Genomic DNA, 26771 nt, shown 5'->3' with positions numbered 1-26771 from the left:
CTACTGTCCCTCTCCATACTGTATAGACCTACTGTCCCTCTCCATACTGTATAGACCTACTGTCCCTCTCCATACTGTATAGATCTACTGTCCCTCTCCATACTGTATAGACCTACTGTCCCTCTCCATGCTGTATAGACCTACTGCCCCTCTCCATGCTGCATAGACCTACTAACCCTTTCCATGCTGTATAGACCTACTGTCCCTCTCCATTCTGTACGGACCTACTGTCCCTCTCCATGCTGTGCAGACCTACTGTCCCTCTCCATAATGTGCAGACCTACTGTCCCTCTCCATAATGTGCAGACCTACTGTCCCTCTCCATAATGTGCAGACCTACTGTCCCTCTCCATACTGTATAGACCTACTGTCCCTCTCCATAATGTGCAGACCTACTGTCCCTCTCCATGCTGCATAGACCTACTGTCCCTCTCCATGCTGCATAGACCTACTGTCCCTCTCCATGCTGTATAGACCTATTGTCCCTCTCCATACTGTACAGACCTACTGTCCCTCTCCATAATGTGCAGACCTACTGTCCCTCTCCATAATGTGCAGACCTACTGTCCCTCTCCATAATGTGCAGACCTACTGTCCCTCTCCATAATGTGCAGACCTACTGTCCCTCTCCATAATGTGCAGACCTACTGTCCCTCTCCATAATGTGCAGACCTACTGTCCCTCTCCATACTGTATAGACCTACTGTCCCTCTCCATACTGTATAGACCTACTGTCCCTCTCCATACTGTATAGACTTACTATCCCTCTCCATAATGTGCAGACCTACTGTCCCTCTCCATAATGTGCAGACCTACTGTCCCTCTCCATACTGTATAGACCTACTGTCCCTCTCCATAATGTGCAGACCTACTGTCCCTCTCCATGCTGTATAGACCTACTGTCCCTCTCCATAATGTGCAGACCTACTGTCCCTCTCCATACTGTACAGACCTACTGTCCCTCTCCATAATGTGCAGACCTACTGTCCCTCTCCATAATGTGCAGACCTACTGTCCTTCTCCATAATGTGCAGACCTACTGTCCCTCTCCATACTGTATAGACCTACTGTCCCTCGCCATACTGTATAGACCTACTGTCCCTCTCCATACTGTATAGACCTACTGTCCCTCTCCATACTGTATAGACCTACTGTACCTCTCCATAATGTGCAGACCTACTGTCCCTCTCCATACTGTATAGACCTACTGTCCCTCTCCATACTGTATAGACCTACTGTCCCTCTCCATACTGTATAGACCTACTGTCCCTCTCCATAATGTGCAGACCTACTGTCCCTCTCCATAATGTGCAGAGCTACTGTCCCTCTCCATACTGTATAGACCTACTAACCCTTTCCATGCTGTATAGACCTACTGTCCCTCTCCATAATATGCATACCTACTGTCCCTCTCCATGCTGTAGACCTACTGTCCCTTTCCATGCTGTATAGACCTACTGTCCCTCTCCATACTGTATAGACCTACTGTCCCTCTCCATACTGTATAGACCTACTGTCCCTCTCCATACTGTAAAGACCTACTGTCCCTCTCCATAATGTGCAGACCTACTGTCCCTCTCCATACTGTATAGACCTACTGTCCCTCTCCATGCTGTATAGACCTACTGTCCCTCTCCATGCTGTATAGACCTACTGTCCCTCTCCATACTGTATAGACCTACTGTCCCTCTCCATACTGTATAGACCTACTGTCCCTCTCCATACTGTATAGACCTACTGTCCCTCTCCATACTGTATAGACCTACTGTCCCTCTCCATACTGTATAGACCTACTGTCCCTCTCCATAATGTGCAGACCTACTGTCCCTCTCCATAATGTGCAGAGCTACTGTCCCTCTCCATACTGTATAGACCTACTAACCCTTTCCATGCTGTATAGACCTACTGTCCCTCTCCATAATGTGCAGACCTACTGTCCCTCTCCATGCTGTAGACCTACTGTCCCTTTCCATGCTGTATAGACCCACTGTCCCTCTCCATACTGTATAGACCTACTGTCCCTCTCCATACTGTAAAGACCTACTGTCCCTCTCCATACTGTAAAGACCTACTGTCCCTCTCCATAATGTGCAGACCTACTGTCCCTCTCCATACTGTATAGACCTACTGTCCCTCTCCATGCTGTATTGACCTACTGTCCCTCTCCATGCTGTATAGACCTACTGTCCCTCTCCATGCTGTATAGACCTACTGTCCCTCTCCATGCTGTATAGACCTACTGAACCTTTCCATGCTGTATAGACCTACTGAACCTTTCCATGCTGTATAGACAAACTGTCCTTCTCCATGCTGTATAGACAAACTGTCCCTCTCCATACTGTATAGACCTACTGTCCCTCTCCATGTTGTATAGACCTACTGTCCCTCTCCATACTGTATAGACCTACTGTCCGTCTCCATACTGTATAGACCTACCGTCCCTCTCCATACTGTGCAGACTTACTGTCCCTCTCCATGCTGCATAGACCTACTGTCCCTTTCCATGCTGTGTAGAGCTACTGTCCTTCTCCATACTGTATAGACCTACTGTCCTTCTCCATGTTGCATAGACCTACTCTGTGTTTCTCTTTCCATCTCGCTCTCTCCCTCTCTCATCCTGCTTTTCTCCTCTCTCAACGGTTTCATCCTCTCTCTCTTTTCATTTACATCGATCCCTTCCTTTTTCCTCCCTCCTGACTGTCACAATGTAAAAAGAGCTGCAGGCACACAGACACAGAGCAAGGGGCAGGCTGACCAGGAGAGGGAGTGAGAGACCCAGACACACACAGAAAGAGAGAGAGTCGGTCCAGGGCAGTTTAGACCCACAGCTGGGTCATTGTTTGTCTGTCAGTGGCCAGGGACAGAAGGGCTCTGTGTGGACCGCTGGACGGGCTCTGAGACATCTCCAGCCAGCTCCACATGACACTGGTCTGCTTGAACCCCTCTCCCTCCAGTCCTAGCCTTTCAACCTTCTTTCATAAACACAGGGGAGCGACAAACTTCCAAGGCATGGATTTGGAATGGGACAGTTTCAAGAAAGAACACTCCCTGGCAGTTCTCAGCAAATGTCATCAACAGTTCTATATTCTTGGCTCGCTGCCAATTCCTTATCAAAGCAATATTGAATAAAGATCTCTGTTTTCTATTCCCTCCAAATGTTTATTTTATTTTTATTTAACCTTTATTTAAATGACATAATAATTTGTTGCTTTGCTGTAATGATGTGTTATGGTCTGTGGTGTTGTGGTAGGCATCAATCAATAGAATGGCCAAGATTGTGTCATAGCATAGAATCAAATGGTATTTTTACTGTCACTGGCTGTCCCACTTGTCCCATTTCTACACCACCCTAAACAAACACTTTCTCCAATCCCCTCTCTTTCTCTCTGTGGGTTCTGGTGAGTCTTTGGAGAAGTTCTCCCTACCTCCCTCCCTTTCTCTCTCCCTCTCTCTGGGACTCACTCTCTCCCTCTCTCTGGGACTCACTCTCTCCACTCACTCTCTCCCTCTCTCTGGGACTCACTCTCTCTCTCTCTGAAAGCACTTGTGTTCTTCTTCCATCTCCCTCCAAGCCATACGCCCACACACAAGTTAACATACATTAACATGTACTACTTACATACACACGCGCCCACGCGCCCACACACACTGCTCACAAACACACAGAAAATACACAGAACACACCTACACACTAATTTCTGCCCCATTTTCCCTCCTTCTTGGTCCCCTGCCATGACTACAGTGTTCCCTAGGAGGCTAGTCTTTTCACAGTTTAGCACAATGGGCACAGAGACACACTGAAAGCAATACAGAAACACATACACACACATACAGACAGACACCAACAGAAGCACACAGCCATTCTGTTCTGCTCTGGCCGGGACTTCTTTAAGACATTCCTGAGATACTCTCTAGCCAGCCATGAACGATCAACTCCCTCCCTTCCCCTCATCAACACACACCACCCTTCCTCCTCTCCTCCCTTTATCCATCAGTCCTCACCACCACAGTGGCCGTCTCCAGGCCCAGGGAGCCCCAGCTCAGGAACAGAGCCAGCCAGGCCAGCACCGTCATCCTGGGAGGAGAAAAACCACACACACAGGGGTCAGCTAAGCACCAAACACACCTCCTTGGAACCATCATATATTACACAGCCTACATGACACAGAGTCACAGAGCATTACAAACTCAGTGTTGTTCGATGCAATACAACAATTGTCGGTCTGTGTGTGCCTGTGTGTGTGTGTGTGTGTGCTTACAGGATGAGGAGCCAGCGGGCCTGTTTGGCTAGCCCCAGCAGGATGAACAGACACACTAGGAGGTCCAGCAGCAACAGCAGCACGTAGGACAGCCACCTACAGCCCAGGAGATAACAGCCATCTCAGCAATAGGACACCATAGAACCACACAATGCAGGGAATACACTTCCAAATACATTTCTATGGTGCTGAATGCAAAACTCAATCTTTCAGCAAACCACAAGGGAGTGATATACTGGCACACGCCATGTGTGTTCTTAACACTCAATTTAAAACCTTGAAGAAGAAGACACTCCCACTCCCTTCCCTCACCTGTAGTCCTCGTTGACCATCAGTGTGTTGGCTGCCCAGCCAGGGGAGAAGGGACTTGGCATGACCCCTCCGACTGGTGCCACTGTGGGGGCCATGGAGGGAGGCACAGGGGTGAGGGCCGCTATGGGAGGATCTCCGCTATTGTTACTGCTGTTCCAGGCACCCCCATCAGAGGAGCGAGCCATGGTCAGAGAGGTGAGCAGGAACACCACGTTCTCTGACAGTCTCCTACAGTTCCGGGTGGACACCAAGTAGGGCTTACTGCCTGTAAACAGCTCCTCCATGGTGGTCAGGGGCCCAGCGATGGACAGCTGTAGCCCAGAGATTGTGTCTGAAACCTGGGGAGGCGGAGAGGGAGGGGTGGGGCAGGACAGAGAGGTGGAGGTTATAAGTCATACAATCAATCTCATGGTCATGTAATCATAGAGAGTTTGTAGTTGTATAATCAACAACATGGGGTGGGTGGAGATTGAATTACAATGAAAAACATGTACAGAGGAAAGAGGGCATCCATCACCCAGACATATAAACCACTGAGTGACCGCGTGGGGACAGACATATAAACCACTGAGTGACCGCGTGGGGACAGACATATAAACCACTGAGTGACCGCGTGGGGACAGACAGATAAACCACTGAGTGACCGCGTGGGGACAGACAGATAAACCACTGAGTGACCGCGTGGGGACAGACAGATAAACCACTGAGTGACCGCATGAGGACAGACAGATCCATATCACACCTGACAAGTTTACACCCCACTTTCTCTCCCTCTCCGCCAATATATCAACCACACACACACACACACACACACACACCAGGGTAGATATTGTACATGTCTGAAATTTGCTGGGAGGGTGGAGCTAGAGTACTCACCAGCAGATCGATGGAAGCCAGTGTGTAATTGGCTGTGAGAAGAGACGAGGTCAACTGATATATCCCATCATTAGCCTCACTGTTGCCATAGAAACCAACGCCTATGGCAACACTGCGAAAAGGGGAACAGGGATTGAGGGAGAGAGATTCATGTTTAATTCAGTTTGTACTGTATGTACATATAAAATGAATTTGACACAAGATGGAACTGGTGAGAGTGATGTGAAATGTGAGAAATGGATGAAGGATCGAACGAACAACCACAGGAAAAGATAAGATAGCTTGGAAGAGTCTTAGCAGTGTCTGCATCTGCATTCTTCAGTCGGCGTGATATTAGAAACATAAAAAATAATCACATATATATCTCTCTGTTATTCAAATATTCAGATTAAGGCTTAGGCCAGATGTTCACCAAATCCCCTCGCACCCGAGAGCAATGGTATGACCCAATCTCCCTCAAAGTATGTGACCCAGATTAGAAAGCGGGAAAAAGAGGAGGGGGTGTTTCATACAGTCAAACGTGTATGTTTTCTATGACAGCATCATGTGTGTCATATATATGCTCTGATGCACAACTTGAAGAATAGGATGTCATTTGAGATTTTCCCACAATGCATTTCTAAAACTAAGATGTCTACTACCATGTCTCCCTTTTTCATCTAAACAGCAAGAAGGTCATGTATCAGAGAGAGAGATGACATCATCACGGCCGCAGGGGGGAACAGGACCACCATAACACAAACACCTGCATAATGATGACATCATCACGGCCGCAGGAGGGAACAGGACCACCATAACACAAACACCTGCATAATGATGACATCATCACGGCCGCAGGAGGGAACATGACCACCATAACACAAACACCTGCATAATGATGACATCATCACGGCCGCAGGAGGGAACAGGACCACCATAACACAAACACCTGCATAATGATGACATCACTGAAGTGGAAATCAGATCTGGAGCACATTGTGCTGTTTGATAAAGCAGTGACATCAACTCAGGCTGACAATGCAATCCGATAACATGTGACATATGACACCGCTATGCTGCTGAGACGGGAGGGGACATCCAACATCATGCTGCTGAGACGGGAGGGGACATCCAACATCCTGCTGCTGAGACGGGAGGGGACATCCAACATCATGCTGCTGAGACGGGAGGGGACATCCAACATCATGCTGCTGAGACGGGAGGGGACATCCAACATCATGCTGCTGAGACGGGAGGGGACATCCAACATCCTGCTGCTGAGACGGGAGGGGACATCCAACATCATGCTGCTGAGACGGGAGGGGACATCCAACATCATGCTGCTGAGACGGGAGGGGACATCCAACATCCTGCTGCTGAGACGGGAGGGGACATCCAACATCATGCTGCTGAGACGGGAGGGGACATCCAACATCATGCTGCTGAGACGGGAGGGGACATCCAACATCATGCTGCTGAGACGGGAGGGGACATCCAACATCATGCTGCTGAGACGGGAGGGGACATCCAACATCATGCGGTGTCAGAGCTGAAGGTGTTTAACTGTGGGTTTTCTATACGAGAACCCAATCTGACTCAGTAAACCCTGCAAATTCTAATCTGGACCTCTAAACCAGTTCCACTTCATTCTTCTCCTCTAATCAGGGACTGATTAAGACCTGGGACACCAGTTGGGTGCAATTAATAATCAGGTAGAACAGAAAACCAGCAGTACTCCAGACCTCGTAGGGTAAGATTTGAATACCTGCTGCCATCTCCTCATGCAAACTTAAAATGAACATCCTGCCACAATGTGACTAAATGCCCTCATGACAGTGGATGACAACATAGTCACCAGAGAGGGAACAGAGGAGAGAGGATTCAATACGCTGAGATGGAACTTATGACATCATCGTCACGGTGATAGGAAACCACGATTCAATTTCCAAACCACAAACATGCTGTCACAAGCCCAAACACCGAACCTCAGACGCCTGGTTAGGTCAACTGTCTGTGTCAGATATTGCCGGGAGCAAAATACTAACACATTGTAAAGCAGGGACTGGACACTACTTTCTCCTGTGCTCTGAAAATAACTTACATCAAAACACACAAATGGTTATTGGACCATTGGGAAATAACGAAAGTTAGAAGATGGTAATTCTGTATTATAAAAAGGATTCCCTTTCCTCTATCCTTGTGACAAATGGTCATATGGTTTGGTCACAGTTCATGAATACAACACTCATGACACTGATGTCACAAAGACGACAGGACATCACAATGACCCTTATGACATCACAACATCCCAATGGCCCGCATAAAGAGGCAGTGATGTCACAATAACCTCTCTTACTCACCAGCACAGTGTGACAGCCGCCACCGACACCCAGGTGACGCAGCAGATACCCCGCCCTTTCTTGCCTCCGTATCCGTGGCCCGTGCTGCCCTCTTCATCCTCCTCCTCTTCCTCAGATCCCTCGCTCCGGTCACCACGGCGACAGCAGCAGTAGTGTATAAGGAAGGAGATAATGACGAGGAGGGAGAGAACGAGAGCAATGGCCGATAGACTAGAGAGGACCAGTAGAGTCTGAGAGAGTGGGGGGGGGGGGGCAGTAAATCAAATTAAACACAGCACTTTACAGACTGATGCTTAAGGTAACACTGTCACTGTACTTGATTGCATATTGGAAAATGCATTGCTAAGTAACATTATCCCTCTGGGCAAAAACCTGAAATAACGTAAAATCAATGTTCATATTCGGTTTATATTTAATTGCATTGCTAACATGTGAATAAATCTACCCTTGAAATTCTGTTGTTGATTTACGGTGGAAATCTGGTTCAAATTTGTGTATGTTTTATTTCTTCATTTTTCAACACATCATGCACCACTGTCTAACTAATAGAATGAATGAAACTCCCATGAGCCTCCTCCACACCATTTGAGAGTCAAATATTGAGCCCAGACTGTAGCAGCTAGGGCTGGGTAAATGTATCAATATACTGTGTTATGAATAACAACAGGGATTCAGAGCAGCTGGGAGGTACACGTGTTAGTCATGAGGACATCAGTGTATTCCCAGCCTTCAACATGGGAACCTCAATATTCTGCAAGAATCCCTACAGTGTATTTATGCAAAGGAGCTAAATAACAGGTTGATATTGTGATACTGAAAATCACAACTTTTACTCAAAGCAACTTACAGTCATGGGTGCATACATTTTATGTATGGATGGTCCCGGGAATCGAACCCATTACCCTGGCATTACAAGCGCAATGCTCTACCAACTGAGCTACAAAGGACCACAACAAAGTACCACAATATTTTTTGGTCCTATAATTCTACCGTGACAAATGGCGTACAGCCTACCTATCCAAGCAGTGGAAGTGAAAGGTGATTAGAACATAAAGTGTATAAAGTTATCCAGGGGACATCAACTAAAAAGCTGGAGGCTTTTCACACACACACACACACACACACACACACACACACACACACACACACACACACACACACACACACACACACACACACACACACACACACACACACACACACACACACACACACACACACACACACACACACACACACACCTGTATGACTCCATTCAGAAGAGCATACCTACTGCATTCATTAACCAGTAATTGAACGTAATAATATCATTCCTGACTGTTTAACATACATCCTGAACATGATAAAGGGTGAAAAGCTACCTTGTATCACCACACTACTACCTCAGCTGCAAGCTGTAGTGAACATTAACATTAATGTTACTAAGCCCTGTCACATCTCTCCTGTATCTCATCATCAGCCTGCACTCTGACATACTAACATCTATCATACTCAACTTTACTGGAGAGTGCATTTAGCTAGAACACATATCTACAACATTATCCCTCTCCATCTGCCTGTCTCACTCTCTCCCTCCCTCATTTTCCTCTCCTCCACCTTATCTCTTATCCCTCTCTCCTCTGCCTCCTGCTCTCTATAGCCCCCCCCCCACCCATCCATGTTCCCCCTTTTCCCTCACCTACTTTCTTCCCCCCACTCCCTCCCTCTCCCCACTCCCTCTCTCTCTCCCCCTCCCTCTCACTCCTCCCCCTCTCTATCCCCCTACCTCTCTATCCCCCTGCCTCTCTCCCCCCTCCCCCGCTCTCTCCCCCTTTCCTCTCGCTCTCCCACTCTCCTCTCGCTCTCCCACTCTCCTCTCGCTCTCCCACTCTCCTCTCGCTCTCCCACTCTCCTCTCGCTCTCCCACTCTCCTCTCGCTCTCCCACTCTCCTCTCGCTCTCCCACTCTCCTCTCGCTCTCCCACTCTCCTCTCGCTCTCCCACTCTCCCACTCCCCCTCCTTCTATCCACGCCACTGCAACTCTATTAATAATCTGTGACCTACTTATATACATTCACTGCCACCCTCACTTTCTCTATCCTTTTTACTCTCTCTTTCTGTCCTGTCTTCTGTTCCCCACTACCTCCTCACGTTACTCATCCTCTCCTTTTTACTCTCTCTTTCTGTCCTGTCTTCTGTTCCCCACTACCTCCTCACGTTACTCATCCTCTCCTTTTACTCTCTCTTTCTGTCCTGTCTTCTGTTCCCTACTACCTCCTCACGTTACTCATCCTCTCCTTTTACTCTCTCTTTCTGTCCTGTCTTCTGTTCCCCACTACCTCCTCACGTTACTCATCCTCTCCTTTTACTCTCTTTCTGTCCTGTCTTCTGTTCCCCACTACCTCCTCACGTTACTCATCCTCTCCTTTTTACTCTCTCTTTCTGTCCTGTCTTCTGTTCCCCACTACCTCCTCACGTTACTCATCCTCTCCTTTTTACTCTCTCTTTCTGTCCTGTCTTCTGTTCCCCACTACCTCCTCACGTTACTCATCCTCTCCTTTTACTCTCTCTTTCTGTCCTGTCTTCTGTTCCCCACTACCTCCTCACGTTACTCATCCTCTCCTTTTACTCTCTCTTTCTGTCCTGTCTTCTGTTCCCTACTACCTCCTCACGTTACTCATCCTCTCCTTTTTACTCTCTCTTTCTGTCCTGTCTTCTGTTCCCCACTACCTCCTCACGTTACTCATCCTCTCCTTTTACTCTCTCTTTCTGTCCTGTCTTCTGTTCCCTACTACCTCCTCACGTTACTCATCCTCTCCTTTTACTCTCTCTTTCTGTCCTGTCTTCTGTTCCCTACTACCTCCTCACGTTACTCATCCTCTCCTTTTACTCTCTCTTTCTGTCCTGTCTTCTGTTCCCCACTACCTCCTCACGTTACTCATCCTCTCCTTTTTACTCTCTCTTTCTGTCCTGTCTTCTGTTCCCCACTACCCTCCTCACGTTACTCATCCTCTCCTTTTACTCTCTCTTTCTGTCCTGTCTTCTGTTCCCCACTACCTCCTCACGTTACTCATCCTCTCCTTTTACTCTCTTTCTGTCCTGTCTTCTGTTCCCCACTACCTCCTCACGTTACTCATCCTCTCCTTTTACTCTCTCTTTCTGTCCTCTCTTCTGTTCCCCACTACCTCCTCACGTTACTCATCCTCTCCTTTTTACTCTCTCTTTCTGTCCTGTCTTCTGTTCCCCACTACCTCCTCACGTTACTCATCCTCTCCTTTTACTCTCTCTTTCTGTCCTGTCTTCTGTTCCCCACTACCTCCTCACGTTACTCATCCTCTCCTTTTACTCTCTCTTTCTGTCCTGTCTTCTGTTCCCCACTACCTCCTCACGTTACTCATCCTCTCTTTTTACTCTCTCTTTCTGTCCTGTCTTCTGTTCCCTACTACCTCCTCACGTTACTCATCCTCTCCTTTTACTCTCTCTTTCTGTCCTGTCTTCTGTTCCCCACTACCTCCTCACGTTACTCATCCTCTCCTTTACTCTCTCTTTCTGTCCTGTCTTCTGTTCCCCACTACCTCCTCACGTTACTCATCCTCTCCTTTTACTCTCTCTTTCTGTCCTGTCTTCTGTTCCCCACTACCTCCTCACGTTACTCATCCTCTCCTTTTACTCTCTTTCTGTCCTGTCTTCTGTTCCCCACTACCTCCTCACGTTACTCATCCTCTCCTTTTACTCTCTCTTTCTGTCCTGTCTTCTGTTCCCCACTACCTCCTCACGTTACTCATCCTCTCCTTTTACTCTCTCTTTCTGTCCTCTCTTCTGTTCCCCACTACCTCCTCACGTTACTCATCCTCTCCTTTTTACTCTCTCTTTCTGTCCTGTCTTCTGTTCCCCACTACCTCCTCACGTTACTCATCCTCTCCTTTTACTCTCTCTTTCTGTCCTGTCTTCTGTTCCCTACTACCTCCTCACGTTACTCATCCTCTCCTTTTACTCTCTCTTTCTGTCCTGTCTTCTGTTCCCCACTACCTCCTCACGTTACTCATCCTCTCCTTTTACTCTCTCTTTCTGTCCTGTCTTCTGTTCCCTACTACCTCCTCACGTTACTCATCCTCTCCTTTTACTCTCTTTCTGTCCTGTCTTCTGTTCCCCACTACCTCCTCACGTTACTCATCCTCTCCTTTTTACTCTCTTTCTGTCCTGTCTTCTGTTCCCTACTACCTCCTCACGTTACTCATCCTCTCCTTTTTACTCTCTTTCTGTCCTGTCTTCTGTTCCCTACTACCTCCTCACGTTACTCATCCTCTCCTTTTACTCTCTCTTTCTGTCCTGTCTTCTGTTCCCCACTACCTCCTCACGTTACTCATCCTCTCCTTTTACTCTCTCTTTCTGTCCTGTCTTCTGTTCCCTACTACCTCCTCACGTTACTCATCCTCTCCTTTTACTCTCTCTTTCTGTCCTGTCTTCTGTTCCCCACTACCTCCTCACGTTACTCATCCTCTCCTTTTACTCTCTCTCTGTCCTGTCTTCTGTTCCCCACTACCTCCTCACGTTACTCATCCTCTCCTTTTACTCTCTCTTTCTGTCCTGTCTTCTGTTCCCTACTACCTCCTCACGTTACTCATCCTCTCCTTTTACTCTCTCTTTCTGTCCTGTCTTCTGTTCCCCACTACCTCCTCACGTTACTCATCCTCTCATTCTCTCTCCAAGTGCTTTCCATTTCTTTTGTCTTTCTCTACTGGCGGATCATGTGAGAATCCCTCTCTCGGTACCGTAGACATGTTGTAAACATGCAATGTGTTTGACGTAGGGAGTAGAGACATAGAGCCACTGGAAGGGAATGGTGAAACCTAGAAATGAACAACAACACAACAAAATGGTGTGTTTTCTACCACAAAGACAATACAACATGTTGCTGTTACTACTACAGTCTCCAGATTAAAACACTCAAACCAAATCCTGCTCAAACCGTACTGTGGAACTGCATGTGGAATTGCATGACGATGATGAGAATGAATGTGAAATAAGATGGCGTCTGTAGTGGAGCTGAGGGATGTAAACTGAACTGTGGTGGAGATGAGAACAGAACAGTGTAATTAAGTGCTAACAGTTTTGAGGAGAGACAGCCAGGTGATGTAATATTTCTGACGAGTTGAAATCCAGGTCAAGATTCTTCTGAGTGGTCTGGGCTCGTTTCCCTGTCAATAACTAGGCCACTTGCACCACTAGCATGAATAAGCTGTTTAAATGCTCTAATAATACCACTAGGATTCTGCAGATGTTGCTGTGCAAAACAGAGAGGGTTCTTTATGATGCAGTATTTAACATGAGGGGTGGGGGGGTTCTGTATCATTGCGGTATCAGACTTGGTTCTCATTATTACCAAGTGCAATACATCTTTTTCATTGAATCTTAGCTGTCTTTTATTGTCGATCTTGTTGTTTGAACCAAGAGATAACTTGAGATAAATATGAATCAATCAGTCGGGCTGTGTGATTGGCCAGTTGTAGTTTGCGATGGATGTGGGCGTTTTCTGTTACCTGTTGGTACTCCCAGCTGTCGGGGATGAAGAGGTTGTCTCTCATCGTCATGGTGAGGTCCAGCCGGGGGAGGGCGTGGCACATCCTCACCCATAGAGAAGGGGTGTAGCTGGGCACGGTCGCCATGGCAGCCATACTCTATCGCCTAACCCCCCCTCCTCCACCCTGTTGAAAGGAACTAAGAGGAGGAGAGAAGGGTTAGAAAATCAAAGGTGTGTAAGTGATAGACATATTCCACATTTCCACACCAGTGGCGGACCAATGATAAATACTATGAGTAAACAAAGCCTTATGCTGTATGTGGTGCCGGGTGATGGCTATTGCAACTGAAATGTTGTCTGTCTACCACTCCTTCTTACACACTGTGGTCGAGCCAGGGAAGAAATATAAGATGTTTCAGAACAACCCTGCTGAGGAGGGAGGGAGGGAGCGAGGGAACATCACCTCACCAACCCCCCCCCCCCCCCCCCCCCCCCCCAGTCTGTGGGAGATCCAGCCAATGGTTGAACAGTTGTCAGACATGCTCATGTTCACTGAAACTTCCCATTTCATTAATCAGTGTACTGTAGGTGGGTCAGGACAATGTGAAGTTTCTCCTAGACTCTGATCTAAGGTGATGTTTACATTGTCTTCTCCTAGACTCTGATCTAAGGTAATGTTTACATTGTCTACTCCTAGACTCTGATCTAAGGTGATGTTTACATTGTCTACTCCTAGACTCTGATCTATGGTGATGTTTACATTGTCTACTCCTAGACTCTGATCTAAGGTAATGTTTACATTGTCTACTCCTAGACTCTGATCTAAGGTGATGTTTACATTGTCTACTCCTAGACTCTGATCTATGGTGATGTTTACATTGTCTACTCCTAGACCACATCAAACTCATTCCACAGAGTTCTGAGTGTCTGCGGGTTTTCGCTCCTCCCTTGTACTTGATTGATGAATTAAGGTCATTAATTAGTAAGGAACTCCCCTCACCATGTTGTCTAGGTCTTAATTGAAAGGAAATAAGAAAGACCTTCAGAAACTAGGCTGTCCGTGGAATGAGTTTGACACCCCTGTCCTAGACTCTGATCTAAAGGTGAGGTTTACATGGTCTTCTCCTAATGCTTAAAGTAAGGAATTGTGAAAGTCAAGGTAATCTAATCCTAGATCAGATCTATGCCTAAGGGCTTGTACCTGGAGCGAGGAGGTATGCAGGGTGAAACCCTGTGGAGCAGAAACCACAGAGCAAGAGCAGACATTGCTAGTTATTTTTGCTCAGCTTCTGAGCTACATTTAAATCACGGTCGTGGTCAATTCGATTCCAATTCATTCAAGTACAGAAGTGAAATTCATCTGGCTGAACTAACTGAATAGAAATGGGACCTGCCCACACCTAGATTGGATGTGCGCGATTCCTCTCTTATCCAGGGGACATCAACTTAACCAACTACCCTGTCGTCTCTACTAACAACCTACTTCATCATGCTCCTCCACCTATGGGAGCAGAGGAAGGGAGATAGTGGGAGGTCCAGTGGCAATCTCAGCCACACCACACAACCAGCACTATATAATGGAGGCAGAGTTGGGTCAATACAAAAGGGAGATTCAACCGCCATCAGACCAGCTATCAACACAACCATCCTGGAAATTAGAAGATACTATGACAGATAGTATGTCTACAACAATGATGCACTGTAGCAGCCTTCACACAACCACCCTCCAAAGGGAAGGAGAGAGGGGGGGAAATAAGGGAGAATAGGTCAGTCTTCGTAGCCAAACTCCACCACCACACCCTGCTGAGAGACACTGCTTCCCCTCCCGTCCTAAAGCCCAGCCAAGGGGAGAAAGTAGGGTAAATACAAAGGGAAATCCAGTTATCCCAGATAGACACCGCAATCTACATTACAATCACAGAGCTATGAAGAGGGGATGAGGGGGGATGGTAAAAGGGGGCCATGACACTGATTGTGCAGATTAAGAGAATACCAGGGTTTTACAGTTGAAGACAAGAGGGTTTCAAGAGAGCCTATAAAATGAGACCAGCACAGACTAGACCATTGACAGGAGTTGTACTGAGGAGTAGAGACAGGGAGTTGTACAGTAGAGCAGTACATACAGTGAGACACAGACGAACGTTGAGTAAAGACACAATAGTGTACTTGATAGCATCTAACAGGGAGGGATTCTTAGATTTGGATTCTGCACCAGGCTCCTATCTTGGTTTTGCTGTCTTTGAATGTTTAGAACATTCAGCACTGTATCACATGAATTCTCAGCCTTTTTAATGATCCATCTGTATGAGCACACAACACTACATTTGAATAGAAGCACTACACAATACTAAATATGATCAAGAATCGCATATGACCATATCTGATCTATTTTAGAAATATCAATCCAGTCTTTTTACTGTAGCAGCCGTTTCAAATCAATGACGTCTCAATGGACATAATAAGTCCAGGTGTTGGGGTCATTGTTTGAGATGTGTGTGTGTGTGTGGTGTGCGTGGATTTGGGGCATCCCTGTCCCAGAGAGGGTTAAACAGACAACCCAGACAGTCAATCCCAAGCTCATTAGAATAAGCCTGTTCACCTTAATGGCTCCAAACCCCCAACTGTCACTAACAAAATCAATGCCAACACTCTGTCTCACTTATGAACAGTGGGAGCAGAATGGTTTCACACACTGCCGTCCATCCCCTCACACTGAGGCTGTCAACAGATTGGTGTTATTGTTGTAGTCTCACATTGTTATGACCAGACTCAGATGGTATATCAACAAACAGGATTTTTTATGTTATAGCCTTGAATTATTCGGCTGTGAGGGTGGTAGAGGATGTTGTCACATTAGGTGAATTATAGGAATGTTGTTGTGTGGTTAGACTATAGCTTGAATTGAAATTCAATTCATGTTACTTGGAAAAGTCTACATTAACAATTTTTGGCAATTGTCTGTCTGTCTGTCTGTCTGTCTGTCTGTCTGTCTACAAGCAGAAGTAGTGTCAACAATGGGAACTAGTGCTAACATGAACCCAGAAAGGGGTTGAGGGGGCACCAGGGAGGGAGCAGCCTGAGCTGATCAGTGGTCCAGCAGTAGTTGTCAGAGGGAGGCAGGGAGGCAGGCTCAAGTTGACGTGATGCTTCCTGCCAGCTTGTTATCATGCTGGTTACCATTGCATAACTGAAGGAAAATAACAGGGAGTTTGCACTCACGTGATAGGGGGAGCAAGGAGAGAAGGGGAGAGGAGAGGGAGACGGAAGAAGGAAACCCAAACTACAGCCTTCTGTGCTGTGCACTAGCTGCTTCAAAACCAACAAGAGACTCTCAGGAACAACAAAGCCGAGGAGAAATGGATAGAATACAGTAGAATAGACGTCAACTATCTGTCACTGCACTGAACCAAGCTGACCGACTCAGCCCTGGGAATGGCTCTGTTATGAAACAGTCACTCAGCTATTTGTATTGAGGGAGACTCCAGAATATGTTTCTCCACGAGGCCATTTCGTAAGGCGGTTAATGAGGACGACTGAAGATTTGCAGCTGGGAAGAAAATCCTCTTTGGACAGTAAAGCCACCTTCTCCTTTATCATGTATTGCACCACATATTCTCATTACTACACATCACAAACAACAGCTTTCCTCTGGGCCACTGGGTATGAATAATGACATGCAAAAGAAATCATCATGCCACACGTTAAGGCCCAATGGTCCCCCTAACGACCACTTAAGGACACTCTTAATGATTGCAGTTTGAGACAGTTATATGGCCCTGTGATACACACCACAGCCCAGTTATCATCAGTCAGTGGGGACATGAATGGCCATTCAGTGTGACGACTGTAATGTATCTACACTACCGTTTAAAAGTTTGGGGTCACTTAGAAATGTCCTTGTTTTTGAAAGAAAAGCAATTTTTTGGTCCATTAAAATAACATCAAATTGATCAGAAATACAGTGTAGACATTGTTAATGTTGAAAATGACTATTGTAGCTGGAAACGGCATATTTTTTATGGAATATCTGCATAGATGTACAGAGGTCCATTATCAGCAACCATCACTCCTTGGTTCAAATGGCACGTTGTGTTATCTAATCCAAGTTTATCATTTTAAAAAGCTAATTGATCATTAGAAAACCCTTTTGTAATTATGTTAGCACAGCTGATAACTGTTGTGCTGATTAGACAAGCAATAAAACTGGCCTTCTTTAGACTAGTTGAGTATCTGGAGCATCAGCATTTGTGGGTTCGATTACATGCTCATAATGGCCAGAAACAAATAACTTTCTTCTGAAACTCGTCAGTCTATTCTTGTTCTGAGAAATGAAGGCTATTCCATGCGAGAAATTGCCAAGAAACTGAAGATCTCGTACAATGCTGAGTACTACTCCCTTCACAGAACAGCGCAAACTAGCTTTAACCAGAATAGAAAGGGTAGTGGGAGGCCCCGGTGCACAACTGAGCAAGAGGACAAGTACATTAGAGTGTCTAGTTTGAGAAACAGACGCCTCACAAGTCCTCAACTGGCAGCTTCATTAAATAGTACCCGCAAAACACCAGTCTCAACATCAACAGTGAAGAGGCGACTCCGGGATGCTGGCCTTCTAGGCAGAGTTGGAAAGAAAAAGCCATATCTCAGAATGGCCAATAAAAGATTAAGATGGGCAAAAGAACACAGAACCTGGACAGAGGAACTCTGCCTAGAAGGCCAGCATCCCGGAGTCGCCTCTTCACTGTTGACGTCGAGACTGGTGTTTTGCGGGTACTATTTAATGACAATAGTCATTTAAGGGTTAAGGTAACAAAGAAAAAATAAATCCATTCAAAATCCTATTTTCCCTGACCTTAACCCTAACCCTTATCCTAATTGTAACCCTAACCCCTAAGCCTAAAATAGCCTTTTACTTGTGGGGATGAGCAAAATGTACACACTTGTCCAAATTTTGGATACAAGGATAGTTAAACCAAACCATACACACACATTTCCCCAAATCAATGAAAGATTGAGTGCATTCAGCTGCAGGCTACTCACTGCTTGTAGAATCAATAAATCCAACATGGAGCTTTGGAGTGAACAAGAGTATAACATACAATCTCATTTAGAAGCTTGCACAAAGTCGAATGTAGCATTTGAGAGAGGTTTACTGAAGATGAAGCTAAGCAAACTATTCAGTGACATACAATGTGATATTTTATTAATATAAATAAAATATCTCTTATCAACTATGATAAAGTAGAGATTTACAAAACAATCCAAAACAGAGTGAATCAAACTAACATGGTTCAACCTCAATGTTTTATAAATCATTTCCTAATTGCAACATCAGCCAATGCATAGACATTGCGTAAAAATCCAAACATTTGATGTAAAACCCAGGCTTCTCTCCACTTTCCATCATTGAACATAAACTGCAGTGGTCTAACATTGCATGAAAAATCTATTTCACTTGACTGTCCATTAATCTTGTAGAATACACAGACAATTCACCCATGGTGAATGAGTGATCCGTTTCTTACCTTTGACTGTAGCGTTGGGAGGGTGTTCTGCTATCTCTTGCTCTTCTCTGGTGTTCCGTCAAATATCTACACTCACTGAGGTATACCGTTGCCAACCATCAGCGCTGGATCCTCTTGGGAAAACAACTCATCCTGAAATATATTGGTTTAGGGACATGAACCCCAAAAATATGTAAAATGTAAATAAATAACAGGGTCTGTTTTTGTTTTTGAAATATTAAACCGCCTGTGATTGTATGGTTGTCTGGTAACAGTGGAGAGGTGCTTGTGTTGATGGATAAGAGAGGAGCCCTCAGCGCAAGAGAGAGAGGAGAGAGAGAGAGAGAGAGAGAGAGAGAGAGAGAGGGAGGAGAGAGAGGGATTAGGATTGAGAAGACACCCCAGAGGGACCCTTATCGTCATGTCGGAACCCCATGCAGGCAGCAGATCGCTCAGCCAGGCGACTTCACAACAAGGCAACGACACGATTGTGCCCAGCGATAATGAATCTGTTAACAGGGATTAGGGCTGCGTCCACTCTCAGCTCACACAAATGATGATGCTGCTGGGCGATACAGACACAGCTCTAACTGAAACCCCCATCAACACTCAGTCACACACACACAACATACCAATCTCTACACTCTCAGATTAGGAGGCAAAAAGATGACCAACAAATCATCACAAAAAAAATCTACGATTGTCTAAATGCAAAAATACAAAACGAGAAAAAGGTCAAATTATTCAAGTTTGAGTCACATTTCAGATTTCTGCACAAAAAATCCACAAAATATTTGTTGAAGAAATCTCCTGTGTGGTTAGGCAGGGCAGTGTTTGGCTGTGTTGTGCAGAGAGGAAGAGAGAGGGAGAGGTAGAGATCAACATATATTTAGGCAGAAGCAAATAAGCACACCACTTAGATGGATACTGAGAGCAAGAGAGAAGGGGAGGGAGGGAGGGCTGGATGGAGGGTGCAACAAAGATATTGTGAATAGGAAAAAAGATGGGTTGTCAACTGGGCAGTGAGTGAGCGTGAGAGAAAGAGGGAGGGATGGAGGGAGGGTGAGCGATGAATAGAGGGAGAGGAGAGTTGCAAAACCAGTTTCGAGTGGAGACTGCAAAATAGTATCAACACCATGATTCAACAACAATCAGAAAAAGCAGAGAATGAGAGATGCTCTTCCATGACTGTGGGTGATTTGACTGAAAAAGAGGGGGATTACAAATAAACAATAAAAACAAAGTGAGAGCGGGTGGAATGAGAGACCAGGGTGTTTGTGTGCCATTGGAGGATGGGGGAGAACGAGAGAGCGAGAGGGAGGGGTGGCGTTCGTTTTTCTGTGTCACTGAAAGGGAGTGGGGGAAGGGAGTCAGAGAGATAATGCGAGCAAGGGAGCGTACGGGAGTGAGAGAGAGAGAACACACTAGTGTGCGTGTATCTAGGAGGAAAAGGGGGGAGAGAGAGAAAATTATATTACGTATGCAAGAGTTACTCAGAGTTAACCGTGCCTCCATTCAGTCCCAGCACTATACTGTAGCAGCCATCCTCTCTCCTCTATTTCCTCTCTCAAGCCCTTCATCTTATCCTCCCTCTTTCTCCTTTATCATACATCCCTCTTCACTCTCCATCCCTCTCTCCATCTATTTCTCCTCTACATCCCTCTCTCTCCTTTTTCATCCCTCCTGCTCCTCTCTCCATCCCTCCCTCTCCCCCATCCCTCTCTCTCCTTTGTCCATCCAGCTCTCTATCCCTCTATCCTCCCTCCATCCCTCTGCTGTTACACAGAAATATCACCACTCAGACATTCACAAAAATTACAAGTTCAATATTTAATGTCCTTGGCAATCCAAATGTCATAATTCTTTGTAAAAGCAGACATTTTACATGATCAACATAGCAGCAATCAGTGGGTTTCTGTTGGATTATATTAAAATATTAATATTAAATTCATCTTATTGCAATTATAAAATCATGTCTGTAGACGCAAAGTAAGAATTGATTGGTTGAGATGCAGTTACCCTGATGGAAGTAAAAGACACAACAATGAAACTTAAGAACAGTGCTATTCCTATGCTTCCCATTCTTAAGTTTCATTGTTGTGTGTTTTACTTCCGGTTTTGTACACCAGCTTCAAAAAGCTGAAAATACAATATTTTGGTTATTGAAAATATATTTTACAGCGGTTTAGATAGTACAATGATTCTCTACACAAAACCAGCAATGATTGCTTGTTTGGTCACAAACTGAAATTAGGCATTCTATTTGAATTTCAGCAACCAGGAAATGGCGGAGCGATTTCTGCATATCGCACCTTTCAATATAAAACTATGGAGACTGTGAGGTGTGGAAATGTGGGTTCTGTGCTTTGTAAAATAGCACGTCCATACCTAACCAAACACAAACACAGACCAATCACAGTGTCTCATAAAACCCATCCCCAGTCATCCCCATGCTACACAGGTGTAGCCTATTTATAGGCAGTCACCCACCTTCAGCTCCCCCACCCCCTCAAACACCCTCGCCCCCTCCCGGTCCTTCACCTTGGGTGAGATAGTAGCGTGGGTTGAAGGAGTCCCTGTGCAGCCAGCCCTGCTCTCTGAAGGCCTCCTGTAGGCCAGCATTTAGCTGCTGGAGGTGGGGCTGAGGCTGAGGGCTCAGGTAGAGAATCTTCCCACCAAAGTGCTTCAGTTTCAGGGGGAAGGAGACGGCCACAGGGGGGTTGCGGTCCAGGTAGGCAAAGCGTTGGAGCATCTCCCCAGCGGCAGTGACCTTGGCTGGGCCGGGGAGGACCAGGAGACAGAGGGTGACGTGGAGGGAGGCAATCAATGAGGGGCAGATGAGGGGAGGAGGAAAGTGAGCTCCTCCTGAAGGTGATGGAAGGAGGAGAGGATGGAGGGAGTGTTGGCCCGGAAGGTGATGAAGTGGGTGGGCTTACGTTTGGAAGGATGGCCTCCACCCCTCTGTTCTCTGCTCCACAGGCACAGACGGACACTGGGCTAGGTCTGGGCCTTTCTCTCCATCCCAGTAATCTTTCCATTCTTCCTCCTTCTCATCTTCCTCCCCCTGCTCTCGCTTTCTCTCTGGGATACTATGATGACTAAAACGGAATCCTTCCCAACGTCCTCTTCCAAGGGTTCTGATTATTTTCCTGCTTCCTGTTGGTTCAGTGGAGTACTTCCTGTGCCTGGTCTGGTCGACTCAGGCATCCGAATAATTGTCTTGCTCTGATTTCTTTCCTCCAAGTGTCCGTGTTTTATCAGGGACTCTTCACCCTCCTCTGTAGTGATGACGCCATCTTGTTCTTCTCTTGATTCACGGTGGTCGTTTTTGGGGTCTTGTTGTTCAACATCTTGTGTCCCTGTCCCTGCCAACAAGCAGATTTTGAAGGTTAACCAAACATTATGACAAAAACATGTTATAGACTAGCAAAGTGAAGTAGAACAATATGTTAATCCAGGTTCTGGAGCTGTGGAACTCCCTACCTACCTTCCTCCCTTCCTTCCCTCCCTCTCTCCCTTCCTCTCTCTACCTACCTTCCTCGCCCTCTCTACCTACCTTCCTTGCCCTCTCTACCTATCTTCCTTGCCCTCTCTACCTACCTTCCTTGCCCTCTCTACCTACCTTCCTTGCCCTCTCTACCTACCTTCCTTGCCCTCTCTACCTACCTTCCTCGCCCTCTCTACCTACCTTCCTCGCCCTCTCTACCTCCCTCTCCCTACCTTCCTCACCCTCCCTCCCTCTCCCTACCTTCCTCACCCTCCCTCTCCCTACCTTCCTCACCCTCCCTCCCTCCCCTCCTCCCTCGCCTTTTCTCCTTCCTTCCTTCCTTCCCTCCCTCCCTCCCTCGCCCTCGCTCCCTACCTCCCTCCCTTTCTCCCCTCCCTCTCTCCCACCCTCCCTCGACCTCTCTCCCTACCTTCCTCCCTCTCGCCCTCTCTCCCACCTTCCTCCCTCACCCTCTCGCCTTCTTTTCCCTCACCCTCTCTCCCTACATTCCACCCTCCCTCGCCCTTGCTTCCTCCTCGCTCTCTCTTACCCTGCTCTTGCTCCTCCTCCTGCCCAAAGGGGGCCACCAGACACTGTCCAGTGGATCCAAACACCCTGTCAGTCCTGTTGTTGCGGTCCCAGACTCTACACCCTCTATGGGTGAAGTACTGAATCCTGTGTCTGGGCAGGGCTAGCTCAGAGGAGTAGTCACAATCGCAGGGGTCGATGTCCCAGTTGAACTCAGAGAAGGGCCGCTCCAGCACCCCAAGCGGTCCACGTACCCCACCACAAAGTCCGCTGGCTCCACCGACGGGTCCCACAGGATCCGAGAGATGACATCATCGGCTGTACGCATGCGGGGCTTCTTGGTTGATCCTGAGGGGAGAACAAAATAGCATATTGTTCTGTATGTTATTGCAGTCCCTGAAATAAATATTAAAGAGCTGAAAAGATAATATAGAATTTGTATTTATTTATCATTCTAACAGTTTAAGGATCTACAGCTCTCAAAATATGTTCTCTGTTTTTGTTCTTTCTAATTCCAGGCCAAGCAGCAGAACTGTCAGCCATGCAGGCCAGGGACAGCCAGTGAGAATGAGAACTCAGGTACAGTACATTTTAGACATTTTAGTCATTTAGCAGACGCTCTTATCCAGAGCGACTTACAGTAGTGAATGCATACATTTCATACAATTTCATACATATCATACATTTATTTATTTTTATTTTTTTATTTTTTCTGTGCTGGCCCCCCGTGGGAATCGAACCCACAACCCTGGTGTTGCAAACACCATGCTCTACCAACTGAGCTACAGGGAAGGCAGTATTGAAAGGGCTTAATGATGACAGATCTTTGAAGAGTTCATATTTGCTCTGAAGTGTCTCTCTAGCCCAGGAGGCCAGACTGAGTGCCAGTGAGAGAGGTGGAGGAGCTGAAGAAAGAGAATGGAGGTTAGAAAACACACAAAATGTAGTCACTGCGCTACATTTACATTTTCTTTGCAGGTGTAGGATTACTGTGTATACTATATCATATAATGTGAAATAACATACAATGTGAAATAACATACATGAAATTGTATTCACAGACAGGCCAGAAGTGGCATTCTACGTTGCTTTGACTTACTCTGGGAGGATAGGACCCTTCAATGCTGACCTCCCACTGGTCTACAGTAAAGTCTTCCCCAACAAATCAGAAAGGCCTACAACTCACTTACAGGCTACAACTACCTACCTACCTACCTACCTGTATGGACATGAGAGTACATTCTGGGCCAGCTAACGTTACTGAGTGCTGATGGAAATTGTTGATCTCTTCCTGTTTCTGCTCTGGTGCAGATATAAGTGATAAAAGTAGACTAAATCAGATTCACTTTAATGAGCCTGTCGTTGTGCAACTTCTGATTAGGACAAGCAGGACTCATTATGTCAGGGGTGTCAAACTCATTCCATGGAGGACCTAGTGTCTGCTGGTTTTTGGTTTTTCCTTTCAATTAATACCTAGACAACAGGGTTGTTAATTCATCAACAAAGGAGAGAGAAAGACAATAGAGAGATAATAGAAAAGTAATAACAGGTAATAATACAAGCAGATCTCAGAGAGATCATACTGTCTGATGAATACACTGTTAGATTCTGGGTTAAACTTGGAACATTGTTATACTCAGAAGTATAGTATCTGAGGAGTGATAGAGACTGGTTTTTACATCAGAAGTTAATGGTTATCTGTAGGAGTCAGATGGCTTTGGAATGTGTTGGGTGGACAGGAGGAAGTCACAGGGTTGCTATAGGGGATACGGGTGGAGATCTTTGGATTAGGCATCAAGGGGGCTGAGGTCAGGTCAGATCCCCTTGAGGGAGAAACAATGGTTTATTACCCTATCAATTCGTCTTCCTGTCGAACCATAAAAGATGTAAGGATTGGAGAGGAGGAGGAGTGCCTAAATTGGAGTATATATATTTGTGTTGGTGGAATCATGTTTGTCTAATGCAGCTGTATTGATCCTCTGGGAAGAAATAAACTTGGTTAAGCTTTCATGGTGTCCGTGGAGTTATTTACTCTGAGAATTATAACTTAACAACACAAATCAAATCAAATCTTATTGGTCACATACACATGGTTAGCAGATGTTATTGCGAGTGTAGCTTAAGATACAATCAGTGTGGAATTTCTGTGGAACATATCGTTACTCAGGCAATCCCAGACTTCCTTTAGAGAAGATGAGGATGGGGTGAACACCAGTGGAGGCTGGTGGGAGGAGCTATAGGAGGATGGTCACATTGAAAAGGCTGGAACGGTATCAAGCACATCGCACATATGAAAACCACGTTTGACTCCGTTCCATGTATTCCATTCAAGCGATTACAATGAGCCCATCCTCATATAGTTCCTCCCACCAGCCTCGACTGGTGAACACCCAACTTCCTAGGTACCTCGATATTAAAAACGGTCCTTCATAATTTGACCATACCTAGATAAACTTCAGTGTTGTGTAATTATCAAAATATGAACACTCTCTTTCACCGTCATTTCTGCTCTGCCTCTAAAGAAGCGTATATGCCCTAGTTAGGCCTACATCTCATATGTGTACACGTACCAGCAGTGCACACAGAATCCAACTGAATGACAAAACATTACCTGCCGTCACCTGAGGTCCATCTTGGCTGGGACTGTCTGGGACCTCTGTCTTTGGCCCCTCTGTAGCTCTATGCTCCTGTGCTCTCCTGTCCTCCAGGTTCTCAGCAGTCCAAAGGCACACCTGTCTCCTCTGACGCCATAGTCAATCAACCTGTGGGTGTAAAAGATTATTATACAAAAGTGTTAACTCTGTTTTTTTTTACCTTTATTTAACCAGGTAGGCTAGTTGAGAACAAGTTCTCATTTGCAACCTGGCCAAGATAAAGCATAGCAATTTGACACATACAACAACACAGAGTTACACATGGAATAAACAAAACATACAGTCAATAATACAGTAGAACAAAAGAAAACAAAAAGTCTATATACAGTGAGTTAAGGCAATAAATAGGCCATGGTGGCGAAGTAATTACAATATAGCAATTAAACACTGGAATGGTAGATGTGCAGAAGATGAATGTGCAAGTAGAGATACTGGGGTGCAAAGGAGCAAGATAAATAAATAAATACAGTATGGGGATGAGGTAGGTAGATAGATAGATAGATGGGCTGTTTACAGATGGGCTATGTACAGGTGCGGGGATCTGTTAGCTGCTCTGACAGCTGGTGCTTAAAGCTAGTGAGGGAGATATCTCTGAAACTGGAGACTCATGTTTGCAGTTCGTTCCAGTCATTGGCAGCAGAGAACTGGAAGGAAAGACGACCAAAGCAGGAATTGGCTTTGGGGGTGACCAGTGAGATATACCTGCTGTAGCGCATGCTACGAGTGGGAGCTGCTATGGTGACCAGTGAGCTGAGATAAGGCGGGGCTTTACCTAGCAGAGACTTGTAGATAACCTATTTCTCACCAACTTAGCAAAAAGCACAACCAGTTAATAAATCAATCAATTAAGCAATAATTGATTTTGTAAATATAGTAGCTATATATTTAGAAGTAAGTTGTGCTAAAGTAGCTACCTAAGCTAAGGAAAACTGAGAGAAGTAGCGTTCCCTAATGAGGATGTAGCTACAACACACCCAAGAGTTAAGATAACAAGTTATACAATGCAACCAAAATGTTAAACATTAATAAAACGATAATGTAGTACTGTATAATATATGCATTATGACACATTATTGTTGTTAGTTACCTGAATGTACACCCTCTAACTTGTAAACAGATATGTCACAGATTCTGTCTGAAGCTACCGTAAATGTGCACTTTGACCTTTGGTATGTTTGTACTGAGGGGGCTTGTGGGAAATGTAGGTCTATGTACCTCAGTGATGAGAACTGGCTTTCTTCTCTTCGTTTAAATAATCATTCAAATCCTCAAAACAATTGATACTATAATATTTTCTATACTAGGCCGTTTATAA

At 45.8% G+C, this 26771-nt stretch overlaps 1 protein-coding gene and 1 long non-coding RNA gene across 7 annotated transcripts in view; both read right to left on the bottom strand.

The window, feature by feature from the left end:
- LOC115176363 (protein tweety homolog 1) overlaps positions 1–19726 on the bottom strand; it is a 31372-nt gene extending 11646 nt beyond the window's left edge. For 3 of the 5 annotated variants that reach the window (XM_029736340.1, XM_029736342.1, XM_029736341.1), the window contains exons 1-7: positions 18809–19725; positions 13306–13483; positions 7787–8016; positions 5448–5559; positions 4572–4909; positions 4260–4355; positions 4003–4075 (exon numbers count right to left, since the gene is read on the bottom strand). In XM_029736340.1, the coding sequence (XP_029592200.1) occupies positions 4003–4075; positions 4260–4355; positions 4572–4909; positions 5448–5559; positions 7787–8016; positions 13306–13440 (984 nt within the window). In that variant the 5' untranslated portion in view covers positions 13441–13483; positions 18809–19725. Of the gene's footprint in view, positions 1–4002; positions 4076–4259; positions 4356–4571; positions 4910–5447; positions 5560–7786; positions 8017–13305; positions 13484–18808 lie in introns of all 5 variants that reach the window. The other 2 variants (XM_029736339.1, XM_029736343.1) reach the window with 2 other exon arrangements.
- An 872-nt stretch (positions 19727–20598) lies between these two features.
- Positions 20599–26626, bottom strand: LOC115177317 (uncharacterized). Of its 2 annotated transcripts, XR_003872386.1 has the most exons (4): positions 26544–26626; positions 25414–25564; positions 22825–23150; positions 20599–22152 (listed from the first exon to the last, which is right to left on the bottom strand). It is a non-coding gene; the product is annotated as an uncharacterized LOC115177317 (long non-coding RNA). The 2 variants fall into 2 exon arrangements; XR_003872385.1 differs by having other exon boundaries at positions 22825–25564.
- Between the last annotated feature and the right edge of the window lie 145 nt (positions 26627–26771).

Source organism: Salmo trutta, chromosome 37, assembly GCF_901001165.1.
Source record: "Salmo trutta chromosome 37, fSalTru1.1, whole genome shotgun sequence".
NCBI classification, from domain to species: Eukaryota; Metazoa; Chordata; class Actinopteri; order Salmoniformes; family Salmonidae; genus Salmo; species Salmo trutta.
This window is presented reverse-complemented; position numbering and strand designations above follow the sequence as displayed.